The following is a 17624-nucleotide window of genomic DNA, read 5'->3' as shown; positions in this document are numbered from 1 at the left end:
GACCAAAAAATAAACAATTAAAGTTGATTGTGACTATGAACACAACTGAAAAAGGTGAGCACCTTTCTAAAAGTCATTAATTGGAATTCCTACTGTCAAAACTATTACACAATATTTGTGCTTTCTTATTTTTTCTTTATTACAAATTCATCTCTCAGATGGAAGTTACCACTGAGGGTCATCAGCAGGCATACATGAGAGATGTCAATATCAATCTATATTTAATCCTCAAGACCACATGACAAGTTATTGAGACACTAATATTATTGGTGAGGAAATATCTTCTACTCCTGTTGTTGGCTTTTGTTTTAATAAATAGTTTGAGATGAGGAAATCACCATTCTGTGTTTCCCGTTAATTGCCCTAGTTTCATAATATAAAATCATTGCACGTCTTCCATAAATTTAACCTGAAAGTCAAATTTCCCGAACTTTTTTCACTAGTAGTGAACATAGATAATTTGTTTTGAAAGCATTATACAGAATTTCAGATTATAAAAAAATACTGCTAATTAGCAAAAGGTTATCTCACCTCTAAAGCAACTTAAAATAAATTAACGCAGTAACTAAGAATACATTTATAAGCCGAGAACTGAGCATGAAAAATTATGAAGCAGAGTTTTTAATTGTAGATATATTGCACTACAAGAAAATTAAACTATTTTACCGTATATACTAGAGTATAAGCCGACCCAAGTATAAGCCGAGGCCCCTAGTTTTACCACAAAAACCTGGAAAAACCTATTGACTCGAATATAAGCCGAGGGTAGGAAATGCATTGATCACAGCCTCCCCAGTATATAGCCTCCGGGACCCTGCCCCCCAATATATAGCCTGCCAGTCCATATCCCCCAGTATATAGCCTTCCCCCTGCACCAGTATATAGCCAGCCCCCTGCCCTAGTAGGGCGGGGGAAGCCGGAAAGTTGAGTTTTGATATATATTTTTCTTACTCGAGTATAAGCCCAGTTTGGGTTTTCAGCACATTTTTTGTGCTGAAAAACTAGGCTTATACTCAAGTATATAGGGTAATTATTGAAATATAATAATGTTATAGTTTGTCCACTTGTTGGGTTTAATAAATAAGGAGTTGTACCCACTGGACCCATTAGAAGCCATAGTCAATCATTACTTTTACATAAAAAAAGTTATAGTGAGGAAATGGGGTCCAGTTAGCCTATCAGGTCCTCTGTAAAGTAAGGCCTAAAATGCTACATGTCATTACTAAGGAGCATAATGAACTGCAATATAGAAAAATTCTAGTGTATTATGGAAATAACCAGAGTATTTATTTTTCAAGTTGTTTAGTCCCCTACAAAATATTCCCTACCCCTTTCCTGGTAGATTGTAGGTGTTAGTGTTAAGGGCCCTCTCTATTTCATTCTTTTATGACAGCATTAGAAGGCTTATTTATTTATTTCCATAGTGCTTTTGCAAAGCATGTTTATTAACATTTTTGTACAAATACAACCTTTTTGGTCCCAGTATCTTGGGCCCCGTATATCATGGTAAAAAGCACCACTTATATATGAGAGAAAGAGAGAAATTACTCTGGAGCTCCGACAATCCTAAATTATAAATTCTTTATGAATCTAACAAAGTATATTGCTTGACACATCGATCCTTTTCAATGAGTATTGTACGTCTCCACAGATTTCTGACAATAGGTCACCATTGAGACCAACTCCATCGCTTTTCCTAATCCTCCTTTATCTCCATCTCTCTTTAAGACAAATTCATTGGAAGAAATATGCGTATGGATAGTGTAGTATATTCTTTGTAGTTTAAAATTTTATTTAAAAATAGACTCACAAAATATTTGTGAAAATGCACATACCTAGACATAAGCAGGATGCCAGTCACATATATCCAGCAGGACAACTACAAAGAATATACGACACTATCCGTACGCGTATTTCTTCTAGGGAAATTGTCTTACAGAAACATGGCAATGAAGGAGGATTAGGAAACACGATGGAGTTGGTCTGAATGGTGACCTATTGTTGTCAGAAACCTGTGGAGACGTGCAATACTCATTGAAAAAGATTGATGCGTCAAGCAATATACCCTGTTGGATTCATAAAGAATTTATAAAGGATTGTCGGAGCTCCGGTCAGAGTAATTTCTCTCTTTCTTTTGATTTAATTGTGGGACTGTTTGTGGACTGTTCATGAGCCGTTGTTAGCTCCTAGGAGCCAAGTGTGCAACACATTAAGATTGTTAACTTATATATGAGGCCTAATATGGCAAAGCATGGACAGAGATTCTGAGCTGGAATAAAAACCCACAAGGAATTTTAAGTGACGGTGGAAGTGCAAAAAATACATTATTTCAGGGCTGAATGTTGTACCCAGGTTGTGCTCACAGAGGCTCATCAACAATCCAAATAGTGCCCCTTCCACCTCTGTGCCCGAGTGCATTCATCACAGAATGTAAAGGTTTTATTGTAGCTCTTATAGCTGGCTTTCAACTTTCAAAGCTGATTAAAAGCTACTGAATTTGTTGCCTACTTTGCCATAGGAGTATTATATATGTACAACATTATTCATTAAAACGGACAACAGAACTCTTTATGTATAAAACCAGTATTTATTTATTTATTTTTAAATTTCTAATGATTTTTAAATTTCATATTTCTTTTAGTGGCCCTCTTTCCTAATATGCTTTTGAATGCATAGACAATCTTTTCCACAGCCATATGGGACACAAGAACCTGTTGTCTTGTTAAGAGTAAATTCTAGGCTTGCCTGTGACCAATGCAGGGTTTTTTTGCATTGAAGGGGAAGAGGTGACTTTTCACTATCATGACTGGCTCATCTTTACATAGTGTTATTTTTCAAATTATTGGAAAACATTCTATTTTTAGTTTGGAAATCATTTGGGTTTATTTATTGTTTTTTCTTCAGCTTTACCTTTTTTCTTACATTTCAGCAATAAAGTTTGAGTATACTGCACAAGGTCAGTTTATTTAACCTGGGAACTTGCTTAACCTACAAGAACTTGTTTATTCATTTTATAATCCACCATAGGCTCTAAAAAATTTTCTGCACTTTACCTTTTTCTCAACTTTATTCACCTTTCTTGTTACCATGGGAACAGCCAAAAGTTCCTTTGAAGGGCCCACCTTTTCTCTCTGCTTTTGTGTATAGATTTTAAAACCTCACAAATGTACCCTTAGTATCCTTGGTTGCAAAATATTTTACTGCAAGGTCCAATTTTTGGGAAAACAGATACAGAGACATTTTATCACACTATGAACTCTAGTACTCAAATTCTTGCTTGAACTGGTGATTTCTAAATGATTCCATTTAAACTGAATGTATAAAGGCACAATTCAAACCATTGCTGTATTATGTGACATTGGCAGCCACAAAGTCCTGTGCAATTTGTTCTTTTCTATGGTGTTAATTTTTCAACCAAACAGAAAAATGCATTCTTAGGACACAGTGAATAACTATATTGAAGTCATAATGCATATAGCAGTAGTAACATGAATTTCACAGGGCTTTCATTTTCTTTTCTTTTGAGTAATGTGCACACTATAATTTGAAAGTATTTAAATGTAAACCTGCTTTCGCGCTCGCTTACCTCGACAGATTGGTCTGTGATCACTCCAAGCAGCGAGTGTGTCAGTCACTCTCTGACAAGTTATACTCTTCGAGCCTTGTAACACATAATTATCATCACAGGAAAATTGGACATTGGCACCCACTCTAGAAATAGCCAGAAGAAAAGACAAAAGCAATGATGTGAAATGTTCATGTATGTATTTGCAAAGAAAAACAGATACAACAAATACAATTTATATTTCATCACTGTAAGAGAGACACAGGCAACAACTGACAACAACAAGTGACTTTCAGACAATCCCTTGCTTGTGACTGCTGTGACAGTATGAAAAATTTCATCTTGTACTGAAAATATATATGTGCATAGAATGAAAAGGCATAATTATCTTAATTTATTAATCATTTCAGTTGCAACCTTTCCATCATTAGTAACATTAAATATAGTGTAAGAAAGATAGACTGGTTTATGTACAAAAAGAAACAAGAAATAAACAAATTAAGCAAATTAAAAACAATCATAAAGTATGCTTTTATTGCGGTCATAACATGCGTACACAAAGGGTATGTACACTATCATTTCATTTGCTCATGATATGTTCTATATACTTCTTGGAAACAAAATTCCATTCCCCTTATGATTACGGTATGTTCTTTACATGAAATGTTCGATTTCACATGAATTACATTTAGGTAATTTAGTCATTTATCTTGTACAGCAAAATAGACAAATGTAGCTCAAGGCCTGATCAAGTGGAATACATGATAGAAACTGACATGTTTCTACTGTTCACTGTCTTTATTCTGTTATAGGCTTACAATGCCATTTCGCTGCTGCTTTAGCAGATTAATGATCTTTTAAAAGCCCAGAGGTCTTATATATGGTTAAAAGGAAATTATACTGAAAAGATATAGAGTCAGCTCACCCAAAGATCATGCAGCACCTTCTGGTAAGGTTGGAGCACGGACAACTCTTGTTCCCAGTCCAGCACAAGCAAAAACATGTAGCGGATCCAGCTTCACACAACCATCCAGGGTCAGGAAAAACATAGCAATTTATTTCATATTCTCTAAAAATTCACAGAGGCAGATGAACATATAGGAGAACACAGACATACACAGTGTAAATGGCAATGGCATAAATGGCATTTACGCTGTGTATGTCTGTGTTCTCCTATATGTTCATCTGCCTCTGTGAATTTTTAGAGAATATGAAATAAATTGCTATGTTTTTACTGACCCTGGATGGTTATGTGAAGCTGGATCCGCTGCATGTTTTTGCTTGTGCTAGAAAAGGAAATTATGGTAGGTGTTATTGAGCAAGAAACTTATAATGGTCTTATATAATTAACCAGAAGTTTGATTAATTACAATATACAGATTATAATTTGTATATTTTGTTATAGTGGTTTTTTTTTAAGTGGCAACTGGCAAGATTGTTACTCCATCAGTATCTGTTGTATCTTGCATTAATGATGTTATGGGGGCAGAGAAGAGTTGCAGTCACAAATATTTACAGGCGGTCCATGACTTAAGGCCACTGACTTACAGAAGATCCCTAGTCACAGACAGACTATTCTTCCCCTCCGGATGTTTTACTTTAGTCCCAGGATAAAAGTTGTCTCTAATGAAGCTTTATTGATAATCCTTCCTTGTTCCCATGACAGCACGACATTTTAAAAATCCAATTGTAACAGGGACAAAAAAATTTAGTCTGGAGTTACAATTATAAAATATACCTGTTCTGACTTTCAGAATAATTCAACTTAAAAACAAACCTAAAGAACTGATTTTGTACATAACCCAGGGACTGTCTGTATAAGGCAGCACTCCAATCATCAATCAACAGTTGACATGAAATATATTGCTGCACACGAAATACATCAGTGTACAAGTGATATACACTGAAATTCTGTGTTTAGAGTGCTGCCTGCCCTTCTTATCAGATGTTTGAACAGAAAACTGCCATGGACTTTCTTTTCTTATATAAATACACTCACCGGCCACTTTATTAGGTACACCTGTCCAACTGCTCGTTAACACTTAATTTCTAATCAGCCAATCACATGGCGGCAACTCAGTGCATTTAGGCATGTAGACATGGTCAAGACAATCTCCTGCAGTTCAAACCGAGCATCAGTATGGGGAAGAAAGGTGATTTGAGTGCCTTTGAACATGGCATGGTTGTTGGTGCCAGAAGGGCTGGTCTGAGTATTTCAGAAACTGCTGATCTACTGGGATTTTCACGCACAACCATCTCTAGGGTTTACAGAGAATGGTCCGAAAAATAAAAGACATCCAGTGAGCGGCAGTTCTGTGGGCGGAAATGCCTTGTAGATGCCAGAGGTCAGAGGAGAATGGGCAGACTGATAGAAAGGCAACAGTGACTCAAATCGCCACCCGTTACAACCAAGGTAGGCAGAAGAGCATCTCTGAATGCACAGTATGTCGAACTTTGAGGCAGATGGGCTACAGCAGCAGAAGACCACACCGGGTGCCACTCCTTTCAGCTAAGAACAGGAAACTGAGGCTACAATTTGCACAAGCTCATCGAAATTGGACAATGGAAGATTGGAAAAACGTTGCCTGGTCTGATGAGTCTCGATTTCTGCTGCGACATTCGGATGGTAGGGTCAGAATTTGGCGTCAACAACATGAAAGCATGGATCCATCCTGCCCTGTATCAATGGTTCAGGCTGGTGGTGGTGTCATGGTGTGGGGAATATTTTCTTGGCACTCTTTGGACCCCTTGGTACCAATTGAGCATCGTTGCAACGCCACAGCCTACCTGAGTATTGTTGCTGACCATGTCCATCCCTTTATGACCACAATGTACCCAACATCTGATGGCTACTTTCAGCAGGATAATGCGCCATGTCATAAAGCTGGAATCATCTCAGACTGGTTTCTTGAACATGACAATGAGATTACTGTACTCAAATGGCCTCCACAGTCACCAGATCTCAATCCAATAGAGCATCTTTGGGATGTGGAGGAACGGGAGATTCGCATCATGGATGTGCAGCCGACAAATCTGCGGCAACTGTGTGATGCCATCATGTCAATATGGACCAAAATCTCTGAGGAATGCTTCCAGCACCTTGTTGAATCTATGCCACAAAGAATTGAGGCAGTTCTGAAGGCAAAAGGGGGTCCAACCCATTACTAGCATGGTGTACCTAATAAAGTGGCCGGTGAGTGTATTTATGGATAGATGCAACAATAGATATTGATACCAGATAGATACTTTCCTTAGAACGTATATATAAATATAGACAAATAGATCAAAGTTGATTTGTGAGTCATGTATCGAAAACTGCTATTGCTGTAGAACTCAATAATCTTAACTCATATATTTAGCCTTACAAACCTCAGATTTTTAAGATCATTGTAACAGTTGTCACCTGCACATCAGTTAGTAGACAGCCTTAGGAAATTAAATGTAAAGGCAGTCTCCGGGTTACATACTAGATAGGTTCTTTAGGTTTGTTCTTAAGTTGAATTTGTTTCTGAGTTGGATCACAAATTTATTATAATTGTAGCTCCAGACAAAGTGTTTTTTTTTTGTCCCAGTGACAATAGAATTTTCAAAATGTTGTTCTGTCATGGGAAGAATGATTATCAATCAGTTTCATAGCAGACACCTTACAGCTGATCATTACAGCCTAAAGTATAGTAAAGGGACTAAAGTAAAGTATCCAGAGAGATTCACCAGAGAGAGGGCAGAGAGGTCCGTCTGTAACTAGGGTTCGTCTGTAAGTCAGGTGTCTTTAAATCAGGGATTGCCTATGTAAGATTTAAATATATAATATTAAATAAATAAAAAAATAGTAATAGAAGTAAATTAACTATAAAAGTGACAGTGATTGATTTACCAAATTAATGTAACTAACGCTACATACTCTTTACACCTAAATAACATCGATGGTTATGTTATATAGAATTGTTTCCCCTAAATCCCTTCCTCATCCAATCCCTTCCCTTCCTTGGTTGAACTTGATGGACAAGTGTCTTTTTCAACCGTATATACTATGAAACTATGACTTAGTGATCCTGTCTGCTTAACCATTTAAGGCAGTCATGTTAAGGAGTGCAATATTCGTATAATCATTGACTTCTAAGGTTACCTTAACAAATTCAGCATTTCTCAGCAGGTCATGTACATATTTGTGTTCGAACTGGTAACATTATATCTAGATCTGGAAGCGTATTTAAGTTCATGTCATTTCCCTAAATTCTGTCTAACCAATTTCTGAAAATGTCCATCAAATTATCATAGAAATTCTACATAAAGAAATGTATTTTATTCTTCAAACCTAACTAATAAACCCAGTATTTAACTTTAGGATTACCCCTTTAATATCATAAAATTGAGTCATTCAAAACTCAATTTAATACAGCAAAATGGAAATATATAAAGTTTTTATACTTTCTCCACTGTTTTCCAAATAAGATTTTTAATATAGAGGGTTTTGCAAAACTAAATGGAAACTACAGATTGTGTCATATTATAGGTAACAAGCCAAAGCACTGTCTTTTTTCTCAATCATATCAACAATTAGAGACCTATATTAAACAATTAATCTCTTGACCCATCCATTAACTTAAAATCTCAGTGAACAGCATACCCACATGGAATTATCCTCTAAAATTTTCATCAACTCACTCAATGTCCAGCTACAGTCTGGTTTCTGGGCCCATCACTCCATCAAAACCGTCCGAACCAAAGTTTGTAATGACCTACTCACTGCCAAAACAAATGACACACTTTAACACTGGTGATTATCTCCTGTTGTATCAAATGTAATCTTCTCTTGGTACCACTGACCTGGCCCTTTCATGGATTTCTTCATGTCTCTTGATCTACATCTTTAGTATCACACAAAACCCATTCATCTCATCCTCTCTTTTGGTGTCCCATAATGTTTTGTTCTAGAACCTTTTCTCCATCTACAACATTGGCCTAAGACAGTTCATTAAGTACCTATAATACTGCTTTCAATACTTCTCCTGTGCTTATGATTCAAAAATGTATGTGTCACGGGTGGTCCCGCGACCCACATCGCGGGTCGCGGGCTCACCCGTGCCGCCCTGCCCCCGCCAGCGCGCCGCCAGTGCATATTACCCGTCCCGGCTCCTGGCTCGCTCCCCTCCGCTGTGCGCGCGCGTCCCCGACTGCTAGGGCGCGCGCGCGGCACCTTATCCAAATTTAAAGGGCCAGCGCGCCATTAATTGGCGCTGGCCATATTGCCAAAATCTTTATAAGCCTGCCTCTTCCTGTTACCCTTGCCGGATCTTTGTGCCTCATAGCCTTAGAGAAAGCTTACTAGCGATTATTCCTGCGTTCCTGTGTATTCCTGCGTTCCCGTGTTTTCCTGTGTTCCCGTGTATTCCTGTGTGTTCCCGCTCCTGTGTTACCCGAGTTCCTCCGTGTTGCTGTGTTCCGTGTGCCTGTGTTCCCGTTCCCACCTGCCTTGACCTCCTGTTGCTGACCCCGGACTTGGACCTGACGTTGCATCTCTGCCGCCTGCCCTGACCCTGTGCCTGGACCTGTCTACGAGATTGTCATCCGCTAAGGTACCTCGACCTCGGCTGCCACCGTGGGCTAGTCACACCTGGGAACGACCTAGTGGTATCCTGCCGCAGCAAGTCCAACCCGCTTTGCGGCGGGCTCTGGTGAATACCAGGTGCCGCTAGGCTCCGGTTCCGGGTGTTGGTTAGTTACATCTCCCGCGGTGGTCCAGAGGATCCACTGATCCTAACAGTAAGATCCGGCCATGGATCCCGCCGAGGCTTCTTCTCCCAGTCAGCCTGATCTCGCCAACATCGTGATCCACCAGTCCCGGCAGATTGCTGCACAACGGAATCAACTGGAGCAAGTCACCGCCATGCTGCAACAGCTGCTAGCAACCCAGCATCAGCAACAGTCTCCTGAGGTGGCCGCTGCGACTCCTGCTACCCCGGCTTATCTTCCTGCTGCTGAACCCAGGCTATGTCTCTCTCTGCCCGGCAAGTATGACGGGGATCCCAAGATGTGCAGGGGCTTCATCACCCAGTGCTCCCTGCACATAGAACTTATGCCGTCGCAGTTTTCCACAGAGCGGTCCAAGGTGGCATTTGTCCTCAGCCTCCTTTCCGGGAAGGCCCTGGCCTGGGCTACTCCTCTTTGGGACAGGGATGACCCGGTTGTCGCTACCCTCTCGGAATTTCTGGCAGAGTTCCGGTCAGTCTTCGAGGAACGGGCCCGAGCTTCCTCTGCGGAGTCTGCATTATTGAACCTGCGCCAGGGTAACTCATCTGTGGGAGAGTACGCAGTTCAGTTCCGCACCCTGGCTTCTGAACTTGCCTGGAACGATGCAGCCCTCATTGCTACCTTCAAGAAAGGACTTTCTGTGCAGGTCAAGGACGTGCTGGCAGCACGGGACCTGCCGTCAACTCTGAGTGGTCTAATCACCCTGGCCACTCGAATTGATGTGCGGTTTAAGGAGCGTGCTGAGGAACTACGCTCTGAGTACCCCCAAGGCCGTGTTAGACGTCTTCCTCGCCTGGCACCTGTATTCCAAAAGCCGCTTCAGCCCCCGGCTGAATCTTCTGCTGATGAACCTATGCAGGTGGACCGAGTCCGGCTTTCTCTACAAGAGCGTTCCAGGCGACGTCAGGAGAACCTGTGCATGTATTGTGCCAGCCCAGGGCACTTCATCGGGGCTTGTCCTGTCCGCCCCCAACGTCCGGGAAACGCCAGCACCTAGGCTTCTCAGGAGAAGCGTCCCTAGGTGAGAATAAAGCTTCTCCACGCTTGACTCTCCCCGTACTCCTCAGCGTTGGCACTGGCACCCAGATCCAAGTTTCCGCCTTCCTGGATTCGGGCTCTACAGCGAACTTTATGGATGCTGCCCTGGTCGCCCAGCATCACTTCCCGGTGGTTCGTCTCAGGAAGCCATTGTCCATTGCCTCGGTCAGTGGCCAAATTCTCTCCGTGCCCATACGGTTTCGCACAGAACCCCTGCTCCTGCAAGTTGGAGCATTACATAGAGAAAGACTGTCCTTTTTTGTGCTGCCCCAGTGCACTTCCACTCTCCTGCTGGGCCTCCCCTGGTTGCAACATCATGCCCCTGTTCTGGACTGGTCTTCTGGGGAGATTCTCCGCTGGGGTCCGGATTGTTCATCGCACTGTATGAATGTTCTACATCCGCTCCCTGTTGGGACTTCTACCTTGTCTCCTAAGCCTTTGGGGGGGCTTCCCGCTCCATACCAGGACTTTGCGGATGTGTTCTCCAAGAAACAAGCTGAGACCCTTCCTACACATCGTCCCTACGGTTGCCCCATCGACCTGCTGCCTGGATCTTCTCCTCCTCGGGGTCGGGTGTACCCGCTCTCGGTACCTGAAACAGCCGCCATGTCCGAGTATGTCCAGGAGAATCTACAAAGAGGCTTCATTCGCAAATCCACCTCTCCGGCAGGTGCCGGCTTCTTTTTTGTCACCAAGAAAGATGGCTCTCTCCGCCCCTGTATTGACTATCGCGGTCTTAACAAAGTCACCGTTAAGAATCGCTATCCTCTGCCGTTGATCACTGAGCTGTTTGATCGCCTACGGGGTGCGAGAGTCTTTACCAAGTTGGATCTTCGTGGGGCCTACAATCTTATCCGCATCAGGAGGGGCGACGAGTGGAAGACCGCCTTTAACACCCGTGATGGGCATTTTGAATATTTAGTTATGCCTTTCGGACTCTGTAATGCGCCAGCCGTTTTCCAAGAGTTTGTCAACGATATCTTCAGGGACTTATTGTACCGCTGTGTTGTGGTTTACCTGGATGACATCCTTGTGTATTCTGCTGACCTCGAGTCCCACCATTCCCATGTACGGCAAGTGCTCAGCCGCCTCAGGGCCAACCATCTCTACGCCAAACTGGAGAAGTGCCTGTTTCATCAAAGAAGCCTTCCATTCCTCGGCTACATTATTTCCGATAAAGGCTTGCAAATGGATCCTGACAAGTTATCTGCGGTTCTTCAGTGGCCACGCCCAGTGGGACTACGGGCTATTCAAAGATTCCTGGGCTTCGCAAATTATTATAGACAATTCATTCCTCACTTCTCGACTCTGGTAGCTCCTATGGTGGCGCTAACGAAAAAAGGTGTCAATTCTCGTTCCTGGCCCCCAGCGGCTGACCAGGCCTTCACGAGGTTAAAGTCTGCTTTTTCTTCTGCATCCGTCCTTACCAGACCAGATACCGAGAAGCCATTTTTTGTGGAGGTTGATGCCTCCTCCGTAGGAGCTGGAGCGGTCCTTACTCAGAAGGGGCCTAGGGGCCGTACTCTATCTTGCGGCTTCTTCTCCAAAATTTTCTCCCCTGCAGAGAGGAATTATTCTATTGGAGATCGTGAGCTTCTGGCCATCAAGCTTGCCTTGGAGGAGTGGCGTCATCTGTTGGAGGGAGCCAGATTTCCAGTCAGCATCTACACTGACCACAAGAACCTCCAATACCTACAGTCGGCTCAGCGGTTGAACCCGCGTCAAGCCCGGTGGTCTCTCTTCTTTTCCCGTTTCGACTTCCAAATCCATTTTCGCCCTGCCGAGAAAAACATCAAGGCTGACGCCTTGTCCCGTGCTTCAGATGTTATGGGGGAGGACTGTGCCCCGAGATACATCGTTCCTCCTGAGAGACTTGTGCTGGCAGCGCCGGTGGACCTCCGGCAATTACCTCCCGGCAAGACTTATGTGCGACCTGGACTTCGAAAGAGGATTCTGACCTGGGGACATTCCTCTCGTGTGGCTGGGAACCCTGGGGTGCAGCGCTCTGTGGCCCTAATTTCCCGATTCTATTGGTGGCCTGATTTGGTCAAGGACGTTCGGGATTTTGTGCGGTCCTGTACCTCTTGTGCTCGTAATAAGCCCTCACGACAAAAACCAGCTGGTCTTCTGTTGCCGTTACCCGTGCCTACCTGCCCGTGGTCTCACGTGGCTATGGACTTTATTACAGATCTGCCACCATCATCTGGCAATACCGTTATCTGGGTGGTAACCGACCGCTTTTCCAAAATGTCTCATTTTGTTCCTCTGCCAGGCCTGCCGTCTGCTCCACACCTTGCCAGCCAGTTCTTCACCCACATCTTTCGTCTACATGGACTTCCGTTGCACATTGTCTCGGACCGAGGGGTCCAGTTTGTCTCCCGCTTCTGGCGAGCCCTGTGTAATCAACTGCAGATAAAACTGGACTTCTCTTCTGCGTACCATCCTCAGTCTAATGGACAGGTTGAAAGAGATAACCAGACTTTGGGCTGTTACCTGCGTCACTTTGTCTCTGCCCGTCAGGATAACTGGTCCACTTTGCTACCTTGGGCAGAGTTCTCATATAACTCCCTGGATTCGGAGTCTGCTGGTGCATCACCCTTCTTTGTTCTATATGGAAGACATCCACGTCCACCCCTACCTCTCTCCGTGTCTGCTGATGTTCCTGCTGTGGAAGAGTTGGTAACGGACCTCAAAGCTATTTGGGAACAGACTCGTCAGTCCCTGCTTCAGGCCTCTGCCCGCACCAAGACTCAGGCCGATAAAAAACGCAGGTCTCCTCCCATCTTCTCTCCAGGGGATAAAGTGTGGCTGTCTTCAAAATATGTCCGATTGAAGATTCCCAGCTACAAGCTTGGCCCTCGCTATCTGGGTCCATTTGAGGTGCTGAAGCGTATTAACCCTGTGGCCTATAAGCTGCGCCTTCCTCCCACAATGCGCATCCCGAACTCCTTTCATGTCTCCCTGCTCAAGCCTGTCATCTTGAATCGCTTCTCCAAGCAAGATCCTCCTCCTACTCCAGTGGCGGACTCTACCAACACCTATGAGGTAAAAGAGATCTTGGACATGAAGACGGTGAGGGGGAAGCGGTTCTTCTTGGTTGACTGGAGGGGGTTCGGGCCTGAAGAAAGGTCGTGGGAGCCAGAGGACAACATATTGGATCGTAGTCTTCTGCAGAAGTTCCTCCAGCCCAGGAGGAGGGGGAGGCCGAAGGGGGGGGTACTGTCACGGGTGGTCCCGCGACCCACATCGCGGGTCGCGGGCTCACCCGTGCCGCCCTGCCCCCGCCAGCGCGCCGCCAGCGCATATTACCCGTCCCGGCTCCTGGCTCGCTCCCCTCCGCTGTGCACGCGCGTCCCCGACTGCTAGGGCGCGCGCGCGGCACCTTCTCCAAATTTAAAGGGCCAGCGCGCCATTAATTGGCGCTGGCCATATTGCCAAAATCTTTATAAGCCTGCCTCTTCCTGTTACCCTTGCCGGATCTTTGTGCCTTATAGCCTTAGAGAAAGCTTACTAGCGATTATTCCTGCGTTCCTGTGTATTCCTGCGTTCCCGTGTTTTCCTGTGTTCCCGTGTATTCCTGTGTGTTCCCGCTCCTGTGTTACCCGAGTTCCTCCGTGTTGCTGTGTTCCGTGTGCCTGTGTTCCCGTTCCCACCTGCCTGGACCTCCTGTTGCTGACCCCGGACTTGGACCTGACGTTGCATCTCTGCCGCCTGCCCTGACCCAGTGCCTGGACCTGTCTACGAGATTGTCATCCGCTAAGGTACCTCGACCTCGGCTGCCACCGTGGGCTAGTCACACCTGGGAACGACCTAGTGGTATCCTGCCGCAGCAAGTCCAACCCGCTTTGCGGCGGGCTCTGGTGAATACCAGGTGCCGCTAGGCTCCGGTTCCGGGTGTTGGTTAGTTACATCTCCCGTGGTGGTCCAGAGGATCCACTGATCCTAACAGTATGTTTCTGCCCAGACATCACCTCTCTGCTAGCCAGAGTTCTGAAGCGTATCCTCCTGGAACCATACCCTCCTGGAACTCCACTGGGACCACTCCTGGGAGCTATCTACTTTTAATTTTAAGACATTCTTTAAATATTACAATGGTGAACATTCAATATATATTGGCACACATTCATTAAAAGTTGTGAAAACTGCAATGTGTGCAGTTTGCTTGACTAATGTGCAGAATGTACCAGATTATTGAATATTGGCGCATGGTATTCATTAATCTGGTGTACCCTGCACCATATTTTTATGGTTCACCTTTAGCATAGAACATGCAACACAATTCTGTGGAGTCACAGTAATAAATGTAGTGCACAGTCCAACTCTGCACCGGAAACCGGTGCGCAGCAGACCATTGGGGCCACGGTGTGTATAAGGGAACATCATGAATTGAGAAAACAAACCCTAACTTCATTTTATTATGCAAGAAGAAATGTATTGAAATGCATTGTTAACAGTCTATAAAAGTTAGGTAGTCATTTTATGAAATCTAAAAAAAAACCTTGTGAATGAATCTATGGAATACTTGTCCAAGCTTCTAGACATATTAATAAAGCATGCTGAGCACAAAGAGCTTTTATATCTAAAAATTTGAAAACAAAGAATGTGAGGCAACTGATGGAAAAAATGAATGGAAAAAAATAATCTACTTGGTAATTCAATGTTTATCATTGGCTCAAAATTCTACACAGGTTGTATTATTAAAGTGGTAAACAACAAGTCTTTACCTCCTCCAACGCTCCTTTTGTCCCTCGCTGCTGCTCTTCAGTGCCATTTGTTTAGAGAGTGCTGTTTGTTTACAGAGGCAGGCACACCCATTTGACAACTTCTGCTAACCTGATACAGCATTGAATCTATTGCTGTACCAAGCACACAGCAGTGGACGGCTTTGCCTCTGTTAAAAACAGGGGGACAGCCCTGATGGGTGTCGACGCAGAATAACGGGAGCAACAGAGAAGTATACGTTCTTACATTTTTACAACCACCCTCAGTCTGGATATATTGGAGCTTATTTACTAAGGATCCGTGGCCGCACTTTCGTTAGACTGTTCTTGGTTTTTGGTATTTGTGCTGCTGGGACGAAGTACTTAGCAGGGGATTGTGTCACATGTGATCAAATTTTGGAGCAGCTGTGCTGGCTTTCGTGCGACAGAGATCGGACGGCGGGTCGTCAGACGATACGATGGATTTGAATTGATTGCAGGATTTAACTTTCAATTTGTGTTGCAAGACAATGCACTTACATACACCAGGAAGAAGAAGGTGAACTCCGGTGGACCTGAGCGGGGAAGCGACACATTAAGGAAATTGGGCGCACAATCTTCGTGAATTGCGGCAGAGTGCATAATCATTTGAAAAATGCACTTTGGATTAACTCCTCAGACAGGTAAGTAAATGTTCCCCATTGTTTTTTACAGCCCAATCAACCCCTTTAAGGATGTTGAAATGAATGATTGGTGGCAATGACATCTGTGAAATATTCACAATAGACTGCAGCTCAAAAATCCATATTTTCTAGTCTTTCTTTTATTTTACCATCAACTTGATTCAAGGGAATTGATTATATACAATATATAAGTGAGGAGTTCTGACATTATTATTGTGTGTTTCCTTTATTCATAATTTGAATGCAGCAGTGAGAAAAAGAGAATATTTAGCTGCTCCTACCCTTTTTAACACTCCTTATTTTTATCCAATTATAAAAGCAGATAATGACAAACCACATGCTACATTTCTTCAAAACCATTGTGACTTAGCTACTATATTGACATAATATTAATATCTTAAAATATCGCCTCACCTAAAATCGAAGCCAGTTCTTTTACCATTGTCAGGTATGCCAGGATCTGGACACATATCTGTTGCTGTTGGAATACCTCCTTGACTCACTAGAATAAATAATAAGATTTATGTGGTTTAGTGTACATTACAATTGATCTTCATGAGGTCAAAGTAGAGAAAATATTCAAATACACGAATCACATCTTCTCATTGTAAGTCTGATTGAAAGAACTTGATTGAAAGAGTAACCTGTGTGTAATTTCTTAACAGTTCTATGTAGAAATAAGGCATGTAACTTGTTCTGTGTTTTTAATCTCTTTTATACTGGTTACTGATTATTCAGAAACTGAAAATTTCTGCAATATATTTGATTTTGCAAAACAAACTATTAAATCTTTCACCATTGATATTATATGAATAAAGAAATGACATTAGATAATGCATTAAACAAAACAAAAAACACAGTACATTCAACAAACATGCAATGCTCTCAATGTTCCAATGAAGTGAACTAAGATCAATGTTTTCTATATTGATAAAAAAAATGATACAATAAGATACCCATGTTTAAGCTATGTGCCAGCTTAAGTTAATCATTTGTGGTTTTACTGGACTCTGAAGTAGTGAAAAGGAAAGGGATGGATTCCAAATCTTGAAGTTTCATGTAGAAATTGTACATTGTCATATTTTCCACTGTGGTGAAAGAGAAATAATATTATTGGTCTGTTCCTGGAGTGTATAAATATAAAGCCAAGCCTCTCATGGACTTAGAAAAAAATGAATAATTGCCCTTTTCAGGGAAGTTAGGCAGGGGGGAGGAGGCTGCTGTGATTATGAACAGGTGTAAATCTGAATTTTCATTTTTACGGCACTCTGAAGAACTGCATGTTTCTTCTCTTAAAGAACCAGTGTTTCCACATTATACAGCAGTATCTTAAAGGACCAGTATTAGTACTATTTGCAGCTACATAATCATACAAGAGTATTTTAAAGGGATATTGTTAGCACTATTTGTAGTTCCAGCCTTATAAAGCAATATCTTATAAAATGTTGGTACTGTTTGAAGTTACAGCATCATACAACAATATCTTAGAACTATTTGCATTAGTGTTACCTTCTAGTACTTGTGCCAGTCTTTGTTTCAGTGTTAAGAGTACTAATCTTAGTAGTATGTTCATCAGTGTTACATTACAATGCCGGTTTTTAAAATATTTGTGTCAAATACAGCACTAGGCTTTGTAGTATTTCAATAAGTGTTACCATTTTTTTTTGTCATTGTTACCTTCCAAAACCAATTTTAAAACTATTTGTGTCATCATTACCTTACAGTATTAGTCATAGTAGTATTTGCATCAGTGTTAACTTCCAGTACTAGTTTTAGTAGTATTTGCAACAGTGTGACATTACAATACCAGTTTTTGAATTATTTGTGTCAATGTTAACTTAAAGCACTAGGCTTAGTAGTATTTATATAAGTTTTACCATACGCTGC

The 17624-nt window shown here is 42.6% G+C and overlaps 1 protein-coding gene across 3 annotated transcripts in view; it reads right to left on the bottom strand.

The window, feature by feature from the left end:
- Positions 1-17624, bottom strand: part of CSMD1 (CUB and Sushi multiple domains 1) — a 1135715-nt gene that overhangs the window by 439653 nt on the left and 678438 nt on the right. For all 3 annotated transcript variants that reach the window (XM_072142316.1, XM_072142317.1, XM_072142318.1), the window contains 2 exons: positions 16152-16239; positions 3587-3711 (listed from right to left, as the gene is read on the bottom strand). In XM_072142316.1, coding sequence (XP_071998417.1) covers positions 3587-3711; positions 16152-16239 — 213 coding nt within the window. The remainder of the gene's footprint in view (positions 1-3586; positions 3712-16151; positions 16240-17624) is intronic.

Source organism: Engystomops pustulosus, chromosome 3, assembly GCF_040894005.1.
Source record: "Engystomops pustulosus chromosome 3, aEngPut4.maternal, whole genome shotgun sequence".
NCBI lineage: Eukaryota > Metazoa > Chordata > Amphibia > Anura > Leptodactylidae > Engystomops > Engystomops pustulosus.
The sequence above is the reverse complement of the archived record's forward strand: the minus strand, read 5'-3'. Positions and strand labels throughout refer to the sequence as shown.